General features: G+C 37.4%; 1 protein-coding gene across 3 annotated transcripts in view; it reads right to left on the bottom strand.

Moving 5' to 3' along the window:
• SASS6 (SAS-6 centriolar assembly protein) overlaps positions 1 to 19,687 on the bottom strand; it is a 61,980-nt gene that overhangs the window by 14,974 nt on the left and 27,319 nt on the right. For 2 of the 3 annotated variants that reach the window (XM_054474909.2, XM_054474920.2), the window contains exons 14-15: positions 17,079 to 17,207; positions 2,315 to 2,412 (exon numbers count right to left, since the gene is read on the bottom strand). In XM_054474909.2, coding sequence (XP_054330884.1) covers positions 2,315 to 2,412; positions 17,079 to 17,207 — 227 coding nt within the window. Of the gene's footprint in view, positions 1 to 2,314; positions 2,413 to 12,365; positions 12,511 to 17,078; positions 17,208 to 19,687 lie in introns of those variants that run through there. The other variant, XM_063652587.1, reaches the window with a different exon arrangement.

Here is a 19,687-nt window from a genome sequence, read left to right as displayed (position 1 = left end):
CAAAGTATCCTCAGTAAACAGTAGATTGTAATAAAATTTTAAGAGCTGGGATAAGGATGGTGGGAAAAATGAAAATTCTACAAGTGTTACAAAAATTTAAATACTAGCACATAAGTGATACATGACAGAAAAATACATGCCTTGAGAGTAACACTATTAATTTCTAACTCATATTTAAAATAAGATTTCTTTTTCCTTTGACCAAAAGCTCTTCAAAATTTTCTAGTGCTTCAAAGTAGTCATGATCAAATATTAATACACATTACACAATAATAAATTCTGGTCAAATTAATACAAATGAGAAAATCTGGGGGAGAAAGAAGGGCATTTCTGTATGTTTCCCCTTTCTACCACTGCCGTCCTTTCTAAATACATCCAATGTTAACGGTTTCCCTAGTATTGCTTGTAATAAGAAGTTAAAGGCTCTTGCAAAACGATGAGAATAAATCAATCCTTAAAATTAAATGATGGTTGCTCTTGACCCAATTTTCAGAAATAAGTGGGTGAACAGACTTTTTTCTATTTTATTTTTTTCTTTAAAGTTTGATACCCGGTGCCGCTTTTTGCTAGCTGACAAATAAAAGAACCAGAAAAAACTCAAAATCACTGAGCAGTCCTAATTTTATGGACAGATGGTTATGTTTGACTTCATACTACAAATACGATTGTCATATTCTCTGCTAGTAAAACTGCTCTGTCTATAATGATTTGATTTTTTTTTTTTTTTTGAGACAGGTTCTCGTTTTGAGGCCCAGTTTGGAGTGCAGTGATGTGACTGATCATAGCTTACTACAGACTCCAACCCCCAGGCTCAAGTGATCCCTCAGCCTCCCAAGCAGCTGGGACTACAAGCATGTACCACCATGTCTGGCTTTTTTTTTTTTTCCCTTTTGAGGCAGGGCCCCACTCTATCACCCAGGCTACTGTGCAGTGGCAGGATCATGGCTCACTGCAGTCTCGACCTCCCAGACTCAAGTGATCCTCCTGCCTCAGCCTTCCATGCAGCTGGGACTACAGATGTATGTCACTATGCCTGGCCTATGATGAATTAAATATATCAAACATTATGATATTCTACCATTAACAGGAATTTAAGGTGCTCTCCCTTGTGAACAAGTGAATTTTGATCTTTTTTAAAAATGAAGGCTTACAAATATTAACTTTTTTAAAATTATTTTTTCTATTTATTTTATTTGAGACAGAGTCTTGCCTAGGCTGGAGCACAGTGGCGCAATCTCGGCTCACTGCAACTTCTTGCCTCCTGGGTTGAAGCGATTCTCATGCCTCAGCTTCCTGAGTAACTGAGATTACACATGCCCACCACGCCTGGCTAATTTTTGTATTTTTCATAGAGATGGAGTTTCACCATGTTGGCCAGGCTGGTCTTGAACTCCCGGCCTCAAGTGATCCACCCACCTTGGCCTCCCAAAGTGTTGGGATTACAGGCATGAGCCACTGTGACCAGCCACAAACATTTTAACTATTTTAACACATCATGATCCGATGAATAAAAGCTAGAGAGCTGGGGATAAGAACCCTCTTTGAGCTATGTTAGTAATTTAGTTTGTAATGTAGAACTGGGATGGTGATAGCTCATGATAATGAGTATCGGCAGACAGGCCTTAAAGCCATTAAATTTAATACATAACTATATTAGTAATAATAAATTACAAACATGAAGTCTATCCAGAGAGAAAAGTTTGCCTGTATGAGTGGTCTGATTTAACCACAAGTCATTGAATCAACAGACTTCACTATGTAAACCCTGTTTAAAAAATAGGGAATGGAAGTCACAAAATGGCATTAAAGCTTATTTTTATTATCTATGGTAAAATCTCACAAACCTTTTTACTCATTCTCTGTATATTTCTAGCATATTAACTAGCTGGTGTTTTAGATTTATACTGAAAGCAACAAATCAGAAAAATGGAGAGCTTCCAGGGACAGACATAGCCATATAAAACAAAAACAGCTGACCATGAGGAATTTTTAAAAATTTCTATGAATATGTCTGAGAATATTTGAAAGACCAGTCTTCAGTTATGTAGGAAAATCTCTTTCAGCAAATAAAATTTTACTATCTAAGCATATCCCACATTTAAAAAAAAATGAGTAGATTGTTGGAGGAGGAAACAAAAAATATGAGAAATCTCTTTTTTATAGCTAAGAGTGAGTCAACTTAAATTCCAATGATCAGTAACTTGAAATGTCTCAGGTAAACAGGTGGGCATCACAGCTCTCAAGCACTGATAAAAATTCTTTAAGATGGCCTTCAAAATCGCAAACATTAAATTTTATGTCATTAAGCACTTACTTTTCCTTATCAGTTGAGCAAGGCATACTAATAGTTGCTCCTGACTGAACATCTCCTAGTGATGCATTTGGTTTTGTAAACTGCAAATTAAACTGAACCTGTGAGAAGGAAAAACATCTCATGTAACTGAGTTATATAGAAGTAGACAGTTTTGGCAGAAGGGGGATTTTAAACAGAGCCTTGCTCTGTTGCTTAAGCTGGAGTAGAGTGGCACAATCACAGCTCACTGCAGTCCCAATCTCCTGTGCTCAAGCGATCCTCCCACCTCAGCCTTCCAAGTAGCTGAGACTACAGGTACACGCCACGAAGTCTGGCTAATTTTTTATTTCTTGTAGAGATGGGGTTTCACTATGTTGCCCAGGCTGGTCTCAAACTCCTCGGCTCAAGTGATCCTCCCGTCTTAGCCTCCCAAAATCATGGGATTACAGGGATGAGCCACCATTACCAGGGTGAATTAGACAGTTCTATATTGAGATGGGTGGTTAAATTTGTTTTCTGATAAATCTACACCATAAAAATACAGGCTTTGGCTAAGTGTGGTGGCTCATGCCTATAATTCCAGCAGTGTGGTAGTGCACATCTGTAATCCCAGATATATGAGAGGCTGAGGTAGGAGGATCACTTAAGCCCTGGAGTTTGGGGTTACAGTGAGTTATGATCACATCACTGCACTCTAGACTGGGCAACAGAGCAAGACCATGTCTATAAAAAAAAAAAAAAGCCCACCATGCTTTAAAGAAATATAAAATCCCAGACAATCAACAATGTAACACTTACAAAGATAACAATAAGATGTCATACTCAGAAGAAAAATTAGCCAACAGAAACAGATTCAGAAATGGCAGAAATTATAGACCAGGGACACAAATGTAATTGTGTAAGAACTTAATGGAAATAAAAAGTATGAGAAAATTGAAGATATAAAAAAGAGTGAAAAGAAAATTCCAGACCTAAAATAGTCAATATATAAAATGAAAATTTCTCACTGAATAAATTAACAGCAAATTATACACTGCAGAAGAAAAGACTAATAAACTTTAAGACAGCATCAGAATCTACATAAAATGAAATAAATAATAATGAAATAAACTAAGTCTCCCTGGGACAGTATCATGTAATCAACCACGCATAATTGGAGTACCAAGGAGGAACACCAAAAAAGAGAACAAAACAGAAAAAGAAATGTGAATAATGACTAGAATTTCCTAAACTGATAAAAACTACAAACCCACCTATTTAAGAACTTCACGAAAACCCCAATTAGACAATAATACACAAACTCCATACCAAGGCATAATTAACTTGTTGAAAATTAATGATAAAGAGAAAATTTAAAAGCACCCAGAGAAAAAGGTCACTTTATATAAAGGAAACATTATATATAAACATGATTACTGACATCTTGCCAGAAAGTATTAAATCCAGGCAACAATGGAATAACATCTTCAAAATACAGACAGGAAAAAAACTTGTCAATCTAAAGTTCTATTTCAGAGAAAATGAAGTCAAAATAACAACATTATGAGACAAAAGAATAATTAATTCCTCACAGACCTGCATTGTAAGAAGCCTTAAAAACCTGTACTATAAGAGATCTTAGTTATTGAGGAGAAAGGAAAATAATACCAGATGAAAATTTAGATCTACATAAAGGAAAAGTGTAAATAGTAATGTATGGGTTAATCAAGGAGATTTTTCTTCATTGCTTAATGTCTTTTAAATATACTTGATTATTTAAAGGAAAAAAAAGTAGAGCTTATAACAAAGAAGTAAAATTTTGACAACAGTAGCAAAAAGAAGGGAAGAAATGGAAGTATATTATTGTAATGGTCTTATTTTACACGGGAAGTAGTATAATATTTGAAGGTAGATGATCAAATTGTATATTGTAAACTAGAGTAAACACAAAGAAAATAAAAGAAAGCCAAGAGTAAATATAAAATGAAAAATGAAATAAAATGCACAAAACTAACTGGAAAGACGGCAGGAAAAAAAGCAGAAAAGGGAGGCAAGAAACAGGACATATAGAAAACAAATCATAATATGGTAACACTTATTATACGCATTACATTTTAAATTGTTTAAGCCAGAATGTCAGAATGGATTAAAATGAGTCAATTATAAATACCTAAAAGAAATCACATTTAAAGACACAGGCTGGAAAATAAAAAAATAGAGAATGATACTTCATGTGAATACTAGGCATAAGAGAGCCAGAATACAGTATTAATATCAAGGTACATTCATTTTTCTGCTGAGATATGAAAAAAGAAACTCCTAAGGGTCAAAGAGAGGGAGGAAAATCCCTTTCTTTTCATTTTTCCCTGTGTTCTTTCCTGCTCCAACTCCCAGGCTACTATATGGAAGCAGAAGTGCCAGAGGTAATGGTGAGAGCAACAGTGGCAAGGGGATAACTAAAACTTTGAAGGAGGGGAATCATATTTTCCTACTAAAGGCACTGTGGCCTCATTAACAGGGGAAACATCTTCACTACTTTTCTACTCTCTTTGTCCTCTTGCTGCTTGATAACAGATGCAGATACAATTACAGGAACTGCATAGCAGGGAAGGGAAACATAGGCCTGTATTTTCTAGCCAGAAGACCAGGAAGGGGGACCCTAAGGGCACAGAAAATTCTGAGGAAATGGAGAGAAAACTCAAGGGAGAAATCCTATAAGGTGGTATATAAACTCTTAGGCTCACTTATGAGCTGTACAAATCTGACCCTAATCAGCATACCAAAGGCTCTGGGAACTGAACTATGGGGTAAACTACTGCCAAGGTCACAGAATAGCACACTTGAGACAGATCCAAACAGCATGACATGACAAAGTCTTTAAAATTTGAACTGACAGCCAGGCATGGTGGTTCACGTATGTGATCCCAGCATTTTGGGAGGCTGAGGTGGGTCGATCACATAAGGCCAGGAGTTTGAGACCAGCCTGACCAACATGGTGAAACCCCATCTCCACTAAAAATACAAAAATTAGCTGGGCGTGGTGGTGCACATCTGTAATCCCAGCTACTCGGAAGGCTGAGGCACAAGAATTGCTTGAACCCAGAATTGCAGTGAGCCGAGATTGCACCACTATCCTCCAGCCTGGGCAACAGAGTGAAACTCTGTCTTTAAAAAAAAATTGAACTGACTTAAGAATCACAACCTAAAGAAGGCTAATCAGAACTTGAACCTAACAAGACTGATTGTTTGCTTAAAAAAAAAAAAATCACATTCTCCTCAGGATTTAAACAAGATCTGGGATCTCATAATATTCTAATGTCCAGGATACAATCCAAAATCACTCAATAGAGTACTAGGGAAATGTAAGCAACTCATAAGGGAAAAGATAAACCAGAAGAAGTCAACCCCAAGATGACACAAATACTGGAATTATCAGAAAAACCACTTCAAATCACCCATTATAACCATGCTCTAATAACACTGTTCAAATGAATGTAAAAAAGTCTCAGGAAAAAAAAAAAAAGGAAAGAAAACGAAATGGAAATTTTAGAACAGAAAAAACCACCGAATGGGCCATAGTAGAATGGACAGAGAAAAGAGTAAACTTGAAGGCAGATCAATAGAAATAATCAAATCTGAAAAACAGAAAAAATAAGAATGGAAGAAAAGAACAGGAAGTTGTGGACCTTTAGGAAAATAAAGATTTATATTCATGTCTTTTGAGTCCTAAAACAAAGAAGAATGTTCTGCAGAAAAAAATATTTGACTACATGGGAGGCTGAGGAGGGAGGACTGCTTGATCCTGGGAGGTCAAGGCTGCCATGAGTTCTGTTCACACCACTGCACTCCAGCCTGAGCTACAAAGCAAGACCCTGTCTTAAAAAAAAAAAAAAAAAAAAAAAAAAAAAAAAAAAATTGAAGAAATAATGGCTGAATACTTCAAAAATCTGGGAAAAGATTCACCAAGTTTAGTAAACCCCCAAAAGGATAAAGTCAAATAAGTTCAAAATCCATGCCCAGACACATCATTGTTAAACTGTGAAAAACTAAAATACATATATATATTAAAAGCAGGCAGAGAAAATGATGCACTAGTTATAGGAGAACGATTCAAATTTACTGCTAATTTCTCATTAGAAATCATGGAATCCTAAAAGAGGCAGAACAACAGTTTTAAAGTGCTTAAGGAAAAGGATTATGAATACAGAATTATGTATCAAGAGAAAATATCATTCAGGAAAGGTAAAAGGCATTCCCAGGGGAAGAAAAAGAATTGACAGAAGACTTCCTCTAAAAGAAATGCTAATGAATGTTCTATCATTCAGGGAAATTATACTGTAGAAGAACTTAGAATACCAGGAATGAAGGAAAAGAACAACAAGAACAACAGAAATGGTAAACACTGGGTAATATAACGAACTAGTCTTCTCCACTCCAGAGTTTGTTTTTTGTGTTTTTTTTCTTTGTTTGTTTTTGAGACAGAGTCTCGCTCTGTCACCCAGGCTAGAGTGCAGAGGCGCAATCTTGGCTCGCTGCAACCTCCGCCTCCCGGGTTCTGCCTTAGCCTCCCGAGTAGCTGAGACTACAGGCGCCCACCACCATGCCCAGCTAATTTTTTGTATTTTTAGTAGAGACAGGGTTTCACTGTGTTAGCCAAGATGGTCTCGATCTCCTGACCTTGTAATCCACGCGCCTCGGCCTCCCAAAGTGCTTGGATTACAGGCGTAAGGGACCACACCCAGCCCACTCCAGAGTTTTAAATATGTATAATGGAGGATAGCAAAAATTATAGGTTGTCTGATAATGTCTCCAGTGTATGCAGATACAATACATACGAAATATGAAAACATAAGGGGGGAAAAGGCAAAGGGACTGTATGGTGGCAAGGTATGTATATTCTACTTTAAGTGGTTAAGATACTAATTCTACGCACTATGAAAAGTATGTATATTATAATGCCTGGAGCAACCACTAAAATAAAAATAATACAAAGAGATATATTTAAAGAACATTATCCCAACAAAAACAGAATACCTATTCTTTTCTTTCTTTTTCTTTTTTTCTTTTTTTTTTTTTTGAGACTTCTCACTCTATTGCCCAGGACAGAGCAGACTGGTGCAAACATAGCTCACTGCCACCTCCACCTCCTGGGCTCAGGTGATCCTCCCACCTCAGCCTCCCCAATAGCTGGGACCACAGGTGTGTGTGATCACACCTGGCCAAAATATTTTCTAATTTCCCTCAAATCTTCCATATGTCTTTCTGTTACAGATTTCCAGTTTAATTCCAGACTGGTTTAGGACTAAGGACATAGTCTATCTTGGTTAGTGTTCCATGTGTACTTGAAAAGAATAGGGCCGGGCGTGGTGGCTCATGCCTGTAATCCCCACACTTTGGGAGGCCAAGGCAGGCAGATCACTTGAGCCCAGGAGTTTGAGATCGGCCTGGGAAACATGGCAAAACCCTGTCTCTACAAAAAAATACAAAAATTAGGCAGGTGTGGCGGTGTACACCTACTGTAGTCCCAGCTACTCAGGAGGCTAAGGTGGGAGAATCACATAAACCCAGGAGGTGAGGCTGCAGGGAGCTGCGATCATGCTACTGCACTCCAGTCTGGGGGACACAGTGTGACCCCGTCTCAAAAAAAAGAAAAGAAAAAGAAAAAAAAATATTTTGAACTTAATGAAAATGAAAATACAAATGACCAAAATATGTGAAATGCAGTTAAAGCAAGACTGAACAACATGTATAGCATTAAATGTTTAGATTAACATAGAACTCTTAAATCAGAACATAATCTTCTACCTTAAGAAATAAGAAAAGGAGCCAAACAAACTCAAGGCAGTCAGAAGGGAAAAAATATTAAAAATGGAGAAATCAGTAAACTGAAAAACCAATGAAACCATAAGCCGGTTCCTTGAAAAGATCCATGAAACTGGTAACTCTTACCAAACCGATTTTTCAAAGAGACAAGGCAAAAATCACCATTATAAGTAATGAAAGAGAGGATGTTACAACAGAGTCTATAGACATTAAAAAAATAATAATGGAATACTACAAACAACTCTTCGCACATAGCTTAAAATTTAGATTAAATGATTTAATCCTGTGAAAGTCACAAACTATCGAAACTGGCCCAAGAAGAAATAAATAACCCAAATATTCTATAGCTATTGAAAAAAATTAATTCACAGCTGAAAAAAGCCTCCAGCAAAAAAATTTCCAGACCCAGATGATTTCACTGGAAAATTCTACCAAACATTTAAAGAAAATATAAAGCAACTCTATAAAATATATGCCAGAAAATAAAAGAGAAAAGATAGTTTCCTGCTCATTTTATGAGGCCAGTATTGTCCTGATTTAAATTTTTTAAAGACAGTACATGAAAAGTAAACTACAGGCCAATATCCTTTATGAACATGGATACAAAATCAAACTATCAGAAAATTAACTCCAAGCTGGGTGTTGGGGCTCACACGCCTGTAATCCCAGCACTTTGGGAGGCCAAGGTGGGCGGATCACCCACCTCTGACCTTGAGCTCAGAAGTTCAAGACCAGCCTGGCCAACATGGCGAAACCGTGTCTCTATTAAAAATAGAAAAATTAGCTGGTGCAGTGGCAGGCACCTGTAGTCCCAGCTACTCGGGAGGCTGAGGCAGAAGAATTGCTGGAACCCAGGAGGCAGAGGTTGCAGGGAGCCGAGATCACGCCACTGCACTCCAGCCAGGGCAACAGAGAGAGACTCTGTCTCCAAAAAAAAAGAAAAAGAAAGAAAAAGAAAATTAACTCCAGCGATATATAAAAAGAATACACCATGACCAGGTGAAGTTTATCCCAAGAATGAAAGGCTAATATAATCTTAAACAATCAATACAATCTGTTAACTGACAAAAGATAAGCCACATGACCATATCAATTGAAAAAGCCTTTGACAAAATTTAACAACCATTCATGATAAAAGCTCTTAGCAAACTAGGAATAGAATAAAACCCCCTTATTCTGAAAAATGGCCATCTAGCAAAAACCTACAGCTAATATGCTTATGATCAAAGACTGAATGCTCTGCCCTGAAGCTCAGGAACAAGGCCAGAATATCTGTGTAATCCCAGCACTTTTTTGGAGGCCGTGGCAGGTGGATCACTTGAGCTGAGGAGCGCAAGACCAGCCTGGGCAACATGGCAAAACCCTGTCTCTACCAAAATTACAAAAAATTAGCTGGGTATGGTGGCATGCACCTGTGGTCCCAGCTACTAGGGAGGCTGAGGTAGGATGATCACCTGAGCCTGGGAGACAGAAGTTGCAGTGAGCCAAGAACATGCCACTGCACTCCAGGCTAGGTGAAGCTAAGACTCTGTCTCAAAAAATAAATAAATAAAAATAAATTGTACTATCGGTTCTAGCCATTACAATAAGGCAAGAAAAATAAATAAAAAGCAACCACATTGGAAAGGAAGAAGTAAAACTGTCATTATTTTCAGATGACATAACTATCTATGTAGAAAATCCAACAGAATTTACCAAAAACCACTAATGAGTATAATAAATGAGTTTAGCAAGGTTTCAAGATACAAGATCAACATACAAAAATGACATACATTTCTACACATCAATGAATATTCTGAAAGATAAATAAAATAATTATACCCACAATAGCATCTAAAAGAATAAAACACTTAAGAATAAATTCAACAGAAGAAATTCAAGACTTATACACTGAAAACTGCAAAACATTACTGAGAGAAAGTAAAGCTCTAAATAAATGGAAAGACTTAATATTCATGGATTGAAAGACAAAACACTGTCAAAACAGCATTTCTTTGAAAACTGACCTATAAATTCCTTGTATACCTATCAAAATCCAAACAAACCATTTTGCAGAAATTGAGAAGGTGAGCAAACATTTTCATGAAAATGTAAAAGATCTAAAACAATTTTGAAAAGGAAGAATAGAGTCTGTAGATTTATACTACTGACTTTCAAAACTTTTAATATAAAGTCATAGTAATTAAGATGCTGTGATATTGGCAAAGGATAGGCATAAAAATCAATGAAACAGAATTGAGAATCCTGAAATAAATCCTTACATGGTCAACTGATTTTCAACAAAGGTGCTTAGACAATTCAACAGAGAAAAAGACTTTTCATAAATGGTACTAACAACTGGATATCCAGAGCAGGGGGGAAAAATAAACTTACATCCTTACTTCAAGCCATGCACACAAATTATTTCAAAATGGATCATAGATCTAAATGTAACAACTAAAACTATAAAACTTGTAGAAGAAAACAAAGGAGAAAATGTTTTCAACCTGTGGCTGGACAGAGTTCTTATATACAACTCCAAAAGCAAGATCCACAAAAGAAAAAAGTTTGATAAACTGCACTCCATCAAATATTAAAAACTTTTGTGTTTCAAAAGACACATTGAGAAAATGAAAAGGGAAGCCACTGGGAGAAAATATTTGCTAATCATATACTTGATAAAGGACTTGTATCCAGAATATATAAAGAACTTATAATTCAATAAAAAGACAACCTTGTTTAGCAATCGTCAAAAGATTCAAATAGAAATATCACCAAAGTAGATAAATTGATGTTAAATAAGCACATGAATAGATACTCAACCTCATTAGGTTTTAGGGAAATGCAAACTAAAATCACAATAAGGGGCCAGGCAGTGGCTGATGCCTGTAATCCCAGCACTTTGGGAGGCCGAGGTAGGGGGATCACTTGAGGTCAGGAGTTCAAAACCAGCCTGGCCAACATGGTGAACCCTGTCTCTACTAAAAAATACAAAAATTAGCTGGACGTGGTGGCGTGCACCTGTAACCCCAGCTACTCGGGAGGCTGAGGCATGAGAATCGCTTGAACCCTGAAGGTGGAGGTTGCAGTGAGCTGAGATTGCACCACTGCACTCCAGCCTGGGCAACAGAGCAAGACTCTGTCTCAATAAATAAATAAATAAATAAAATCACAATGAGGTACTTCTATGCATGTATTAGAATGGCTAAAATTAAACAACTGACTATACCAACTATTGGAAGGATGCAGAACAACTTGAACTTTCAGACTGCTGGTGGTAAATGGTAAAACCACTTTGGAAAAGTTTGGTAATTTCTTAAAAATCAAACATATGCCACCAGCCATTCCATTCCTAGGTACTCACCCACAATAAATACAAAGACTTGTACACATATGTTCACAGCAGCTTAATCTGTAACATCCAAAAACTTAAAACAACTCAAATGTCCATCAACTGATGAATGAACAAATTGTGGCATATCAATACAATGAAATACTACTGAGCAATTAAAAGAAAAGAACTACTGATACACATTACAGCCTGGATGAACCTCAAACACGGTATACTGAGGGAAAAGGAAAGACATGGGCTAGGCATGGTGGCTCACGCCTGTAATTCCAGCACTTTGGGAGGCCAAGGCAGGCGGATCACTTGAGGCCAGGAGTTCGAAATCAGCCTGAGCAACACTGTGAAACTCCATCTCTACAAAAAATGCAAAAAAAGGTACCTGGGCATGGTGGCACACACCTGTAGTCCCAGCTACTCAGGAGGCTAAGATAGGAGGATCACCTAAGCCCAGGGAGGTCGAGGCTGCAATGAGCCATGATTGTGCCACTGCACTCTATCCTGGATGACAGAATGAGATATTTCAAAAAAAAAAAAAAGAAGACACACAAAAAACTACATGTTGTATGATTCTACTCATATGAAATATAGAAAAGCAAATTTTATAGTGACAGCTGATCAGTAGTTGCCTAGGGCTAGAAGGAGGAGTAAGGATAAACTGCAAACAGGCACTAGGGTACTTTTAGGGTAATGTAAATGTTCTAATATTGAACTGTGGTATAGTTTCACAACTCTATAAGCTGACTAAAATTATTGAACTAATCTTAAAGTGTAAGGATTTTATGGTATATAAATTCTACCTTAATAACCTTTAAATTTTTAAAAAGTATAATGAAGAATAAAAACAAACCAAAAATTACAAAATAGCACATTAAAAACAACAGCAAACTAGTGTCCAGAATATGTAAAGAACACTTATAAAACCGTTTTATAAATGTTAAACCTCTCAAACTAAAAAAACGAATAAAAGAAAGAGCCAGGCACAATGGTGCATGCCTGTAGTCCCAGCTACTCAGGAGGCTGAGCCAGGAGGATCAGGTCAGCCCAGGAGTTCGAAGCCAGCCTGGGCAACACAGGGAGATTTCCATCTCTAAAACAAACAAATGAAAAAGAAAAAATGAATAAACAGGAGTTTTACAGAACAGGAAACATAACCTATAAATATATAAAAAGATGTTTCTCACTTTAATCAAGAAAATGTTAATTAACATTACAATAAGACAGGATTTTAGTCACCAGATATGCAAAAATGCCTTTGACGCAGTTACTTCTAACAATGTATCCTATAAATCTATTAGTACCAGGCCACCGAGATGTATGCACAAAAATACTTGCTGGAGCACTGTATGAGCATCTGGATTGAAAAAAACCTAATCATCCATAAATAGAGTATTAGTTAATTACAGTACATCCGTATACTGGAATACTATGAAGTCATTAAAAAGAAACAAAAACTTACATTCTGATACACTGCAGTTACCTATTCCATAATACCATTAAATGAAAAAAGGAAGGCGCAGAACAATTGGCAACTACTATTTATGTTTATATATAAAAACACTCATACATTTGAACATATATACATATACATGCACATACATATGGTCTTATATATGCTCTGAATATTTCTGGAATATGTCACAAGAAATTCCTAACAGTATTTTTCTCTGAGAAGAGGACTGGGGACCACAGTAGGGACTTTTAGATAGTACATCCTCTTGTACCTTTCGAAGCTTCCCATACTTACACATTATTTTTAAAAACACTTAATACCAAATAAATGAAAAATTAATTTAAACCATCTAGGTGAATTATATGGTTAACCAAACTGAATAATGCTATCTGTACACAAAATCTGTCTCTGAATACACACTGTGGGCCAAACACTATCAAGATAAAGAAATTGAGGCAACAGGGCCTTGGGGAGCCTCCAGTCACACACAAATGTTAGAGATCTGTACTGGATGACACTGACAGAAAACAAGCATTTCAGCACCTACAATTACAGAATGTCAGGAGGATAAGAGATTCCTTCCGAGAAAATAAAAATGTAAAGGTTCCTGTAGAAACTCAAACCCTAGAGAATAAAGCCAAAAGAGACCTTACAGTAATTCAGAGTAATTTCTCAACAGGTCCACATTGGCCAACTGACAAGTTCATCACTGAGAATCAAGAGATGCCTAGGACCCAGGGAGCCCAGGACCAGCCACAAGCCACCACCAGTGGATGCCGGGAACAACCTTCAGCATCCACTCTGTGCTTGGGATAGGGGCTCCCCAAACCAGCTTAAAATAGTCTCTTACTCTGCCTGCTCTGTGGGAGCTGATAAACTGAGTCACATTTCCATTCTGTTGCAGACTCAATGAAAAAGGACAGCTGTTTCTCCTCGGTTCAAGGGTTAGAATGAAAAGCTGGAGCTCACTCAAAATAATGCTGTGTATTACTGTGTCTCCTCTCCACTCCACTACTATTTTGTAGTTCATGACCTTTGTGTATGGCATTTCCAGACTTTGTTTCTTGGTCCTTAACAGTAAACAGAATTGTCTCCCTAAGCCTTCTAACCAGATTAAAACAAAAAAGATAAATCAATCATCTGACCCCTTCCTCACTGCGGAAAATCCCTCACATACTTCATAATCTCCTCGATGAAAGTTTGACCTTGAAGATCAAGAATGTAACCCAAGCCAGGCCCAGAGGCTCATGCCTGTAATCCCACCACTTGGGAGGCCGAGGCAGGTTGGATCACTTGAGGTCAGGAGTTAGAGATCAGCCTGACCAACATGGTGAAACCCTGTCTCTACTAAAAATACAAAAATTAGCCAGGTGTGGTGCCGCACACCTGTAATCTCAGCTACTCAGGAGGCTGAGGCATGAGAATCACTTGAACCTGGGAGGTGGACGTTGCAGTGAGCTAAGATCATGCCACTGCACTCCAGCCTTGGTGACAGAGTGAGACTCTGTCACAAAAATAAATGAATAAATGAATGAATGAATAAACAGTTTAGTTTGAAAGACATTACAATTTACTATCTACTGGTGTTTCACCACAAAATGTAAGCACCATAGTGTCAGGGGATTTGTCTCGTTCACTGCTGTCATCTCCTGCAACTAAAACTATGCCTGGCCACAGCAGATAATAGACATTCATTAAATACTTGTTCAATGAATGAATCTTTGGCTATCATTGTATTCAAAAATAAAAGAGAAAAAACAAGTAGTTTTGTGTATCTTGCTTTAAAATTATCAAGTATTTGTTTTATTTGTCAGAACAGCACAATCTTGTTAAATATTCTCATATATTCTTTCAGCATTATTTTGTTTCTTGCCAAATTTCTCATGTTATTTTACATTCCCACAGTTAAACATCTCCTTGAATGTATTCAATCTTGACAGTAACATTTTAAGACATCAGGAAGATCACAGGTTCAATGTCAAAAACAAAAGGGTGATTTTTAAAAACTGTAATTCAGAAGTACATGTTTTAATCAACATAGCTGCTAGCACAAAACTACCTAGATCAATGATCACCAAAGTAGGTGGTATTTGGTGCTTTAAAGTGGGTCTTTGAGTCGGGGAGGACAAAGTAGGCAGTAATTAGGACCATTCATTGAGGTCTGAGAAGAAAATCTTACAACTTTCATTTACATCCATTTTTGTCTCATTCTTTAATTCCTATTTTTGAATATATTTTATTATTAATAATATAACATTTATGGAGCACTTATCATGAACCAGGTACTATTCTAAGCAAATGCATTAATTCACTTAATAATCCAGTAAGGTAGAGAAAATTATCACTCCATTTTATAAGTGGGAAAACTGAAGTGTAAGACTTGAATGTTGTTTGTTTTTCAGTGGCTTGATCAACTTCACGTTGATAGAGGCAGGTTTTAAATCCTAACTAACATCAGATTCCACTTTCTTAACCAATAATTATATGGCATATAATATAGTATTTCAGTAGTATACGCATAAATTCACAAATAAATACACATTAATGTATTTGAGATGAGAGCGCAAATTGTTCTGTTTATTTTAGGGTTTTTTTTTCCCTGTTAGGGATACATAATTAAAAGAATATGGAGATCACCGATACAGGAAACACTGAAAGTCTTGCTCCTGTATTTAAGAACATATTTATTATAATGATTCCTCTGATTCCACAAGACCTATAAGAATGACAGTATTATTTTATGAATCATCTTTAGTCCTACCAAGTAGGCAACTGTCTCTAGTAGTACTTGTCCTCATTTTGGACATTATATATATATTCCTGGAAAGTTGTTTAAATAAAAAACAACTATGAATTCACTTATAATTCTAAAGAAAAAAAATGATCCCAAGATGCAACCACACTTGAGTATACTGATACTGATAATAAAACAATAGGCATTCCTTTGAATGCACATATCTAATTCTCTTTAATAAGCAATGCAAGAAGAGCCAATTATATGCATCTAAGTACTCTTTACATAACAGTATTCCAAGCATAAAAACTCAGGCTTAATTCTCATTTCACTGAGAACTCTCCATAGCTCCTGGCGATAATAAGGCTATGGATAAAAAGAGCACATGCCTAAGCAACACAGCCAACTTATTTTTAGAGTAGCCCAGACCTAATTTGATAGAGTTTGTAATACCAGTTTCAAAGTCCTCAATTTTATCTTTTATAGAATATTTTTTCATAAATGTTTGTCTCATTATTTAAGAAAAAATAAACCTGGATCTGAAGTTAGCAATGAAAATAAAAGCAGTGACTGATCTGGGTGGATTAAACTATTGTGAAAACAAAATTATAATACATAAAAAATATATATAAATCTAAGATAATAATAAAAATGAGGAAAAAGAAGTAGGTAGAAGAAAGCCTTAACAAATATATCAAGGGTTGGGGGGATTGCTAGTCATATCTTATCTGAGATAATGCTGTCAGAACTAAATTTTAGAATTTGATTTAAGCCTGCCCTACCAGACCTGTAAATTCTAGCAATGGACTCCAAATCATAGCTCAGACTCCAACAGTATGAATTCAGAAATCCTAGCCAGGCTTGAGAGCTGGAGGAGATACAAGTAGAAGAATGAATAAAAATGGAAAGGCTAGCCAGGCGTGGTGGCTCAGGCCTGCAATCCCAGCACTTTGGGAGGCCAAGGCAGGCGGATCACTTGAGGCCAGGAGTTCGAGACCAGCCTGGCCAACATGGCAAAACCTCACCTCTACTAAAATTGCAAAAAAATTAGGCGGGTGTAGTGGCACATGCCTGTAATCCCAGCTACTCAGGAGGCTGAGGCACGAGAATCACTGAACCCAGGAGGCAGAGGCTGCAGTGAGCTGAGATTACACCACTGCACTCCAGCCTGGACAACCAAGCAAGACTCTGTCTCAAAAAAAAAAAAAAAAAGGAGAGGTTTAGTAGAAATAAGTGAGGTTTAAACAGACGATGTCAAGATTTGAGAAATTACAGTGACTCAAGAAATATATAGGGCATATATTTCCTGTACACATAGATAGTAGATATTCAGTAATGTATTTATCTAATACACTACCTACTACTTAACAACTGACCAAAGAATAAATGAACTTTTAAAAGATGTGAAATGTTTGTATGCTAATAGGTTGCTATATTTTTTCCCAGAACAAGTATTAGTTAATTTGGCTACCTTTGTTGCTGAACCAGGGTGGCTGGTATTTTTGGCAGATATCGAATGAGGGAAGGTATTCTGGAATGCAAATGCAGAGGAGACAGGATAACCAATCCCACAGGCTGGGTAAGTCAGTCTACCATCAACCTAAAAATAAAAACATAAAGATGATTAAAGATGATAAATTAATTCTAAATAGTATTTGTTGATCAGGTGGCATTAGCATCTGTTATAATAACTAATAATTAAGAGCAGTATCTCAGAGGCCAGTCTTGTTTATCACACCACAAAACTCTGCTTTATTATCTACCATGGGGCTAGGATAACTTTGAACTAGAGGGCTTTTCAAAGTAGGTGTGCAAGCTTGGATAGAACAAACTACTAGGCCTGCCTTAGTACTGAGTTAAAGCCAAGCTTCTGAACCAACTTGTTTTACTCTAAGTCTCCTAAAAAAGCGGGGAATGGAGGAGTCTGGAGATCAATAGGCCAATCAGAGATAAAATAAAAATAATTTTTTGTGAGACTGCATAAAAACAAGATCAGTGTTCTTAAATGGACTAATTGAGACAATAATTGGTTTTGCCACTAATTTTCAATATACTGGCACCACACATTAACCAACGTTATGAAAAAGTTTATTCTTATACTGAGGCCAGTTGTAACACAAATCTTGAGAAGCATTTGTGCACACTAATGAATGCACACAAAAAAACACCTTTCACACAGCTATCATCAGTCATTCAAATTTTAAGCCAGTCAAAAAAATTTTTTTAAGTTTGTAATTCAGCTCCAGGCACTTCTTTCTGCACCTTTCTCCAATTTAACAGCAATCTTCCCCTTTCTTTAGACATCCAGTACTCTGACTTACCAGAGTAGATTAGGTTAAAAATTCAATTAGGAATCTGAATTTTAAACTTTCTGCCAATGTCCTGCAGCCAAAGACCACCAGGAACCCATGTATAGATATACAAGCTAGATTTATTGCTCCTTGCAACAAAGGAAACTGCACACCATGAAAAAACATGGGTATCTCCAAAAGTGGGTATTAAAAGGGACTTATTTATTGGATTTAGGCACATGTTAGGTGATTTAAGAAAAAGTTTAAGTGGTGCTTTGCTGTGGATTGGAAGCTACTGGGTAATTGGGATAAATGAATGACTGGGTATCTGAATAAATCCTATCTAATAAGGCAAGAGGAATGTATTAAGGTCAAAGCTGCAATTAAAGCAGCAGCAGCCATTCATGTTAGCTAGGATATGAGAATGCTTATGGGCCATATCTGTGATTTAGCAATGTTCATATTTTTGTCTGTGTTCAGGCATGATTATGAAACAGTCTTGTTTTTGTATTGACAGAGCCACAGAGTAACCTTGCCTGATGTTAATATTCCATGAAATTGTTGTGTTCAACAGCAGAGCCCCAAGGCCTATGTGTGGATGCTAGGCAAGCTCCTAGCAGCACCTAGGCCTAACTATCAGATAGTACCAAACCACCTCTGAATGTAAGAAGCTGCTTTTCCTATTCTCCCTTTTTTCTTTTTGAGACAGAGTCTCACTCTGTCGCCCAGGCTGGAATACAGTGGTGTGATCTTGGCTCATGGCAACCTCCACCTCCTGGGTTCAAGCAGTTCCCCTGCCTCAGTCTCCCGAGTAGCTGGGATTATAGGCATGCACCGCTGCACCCAGCTGAATTGTGTATTTTTAGTAGAGACAGGGTTTCACCACGTTGCCCAGGCTGACCTCTTTAACTCCTGACCTCAGGTGATCCACCCACCTCAGCCTCCCACCCAAAGTGCTGGGATTACAGGCATGAACCATCATGCCCAGCCTCCCTTTTTAATCAGGGAAAAAAAAAAAAAAAGCAGGGCTGGGCACAGTGGCTCACAGCTGTAATCCCAGCACTTTGAGAGGCCAAGGTGGGAGTATTGCCTGAGCCCAGGAGGTCAAGGCTGCCATGAGCCATGATCCCACCACTGCACTCCAGCCTTGGCAATAGAGTGAGGTCTTATCTCAAAAAAGAAAAAAATCTGGTCCTGGGAGCTAGAAAGCTTATATCTCATAACCAGTTTCTTGTAGAATATAAAGGTGACAAGCCTGCTAATAGGACTTTTTTCTTTTTTACTTTCTTTTCTTTTTCTGATAGAATTCAGTTTATGCTTAAGCCTAAACCCTGAATTCTCTCTTCTTGAAGTATCCTAAATGTTTTACGTTATGTGTTTTCAAGTTTTTCAGTATATTTGGTATTACTTTAGTTAGCACTGAAAGATTTCAATATCCACTTATAAAGAAGTGTGCTCTTGGCCGGGCGCGGTGGCTCACGCCTGTAATCCCAACACTTTGGGAGGCCGAGGCAGGCAGATCATGAGGTCAGGAGATCGAGACCATCCTGGCTAACACGGTGAAACCCGTCTCTACTAAAAATACAAAAAATTAGCCGGGCGTGGTGGCGGGCGCCTATAATCCCAGCTACTCAGAAGGCTAAGGCAGGAGAATGGTGTGAACCCGGAAGGCGGAGCTTGCAGTGAGCCGAGATCGTGCCACTGCACTCCAGCCTGAGCGACAGAGCGAGACTCCGTCTCAAAAAAAAAAAAAAGAATTGTGCTCTTGAAACTCAGCCTCTTTGTTCAG

This window comes from Pongo pygmaeus, chromosome 1 (genome assembly GCF_028885625.2).
Source record: "Pongo pygmaeus isolate AG05252 chromosome 1, NHGRI_mPonPyg2-v2.0_pri, whole genome shotgun sequence".
NCBI classification, from domain to species: Eukaryota; Metazoa; Chordata; class Mammalia; order Primates; family Hominidae; genus Pongo; species Pongo pygmaeus.
The sequence above is the reverse complement of the archived record's forward strand: the minus strand, read 5'-3'. Positions and strand labels throughout refer to the sequence as shown.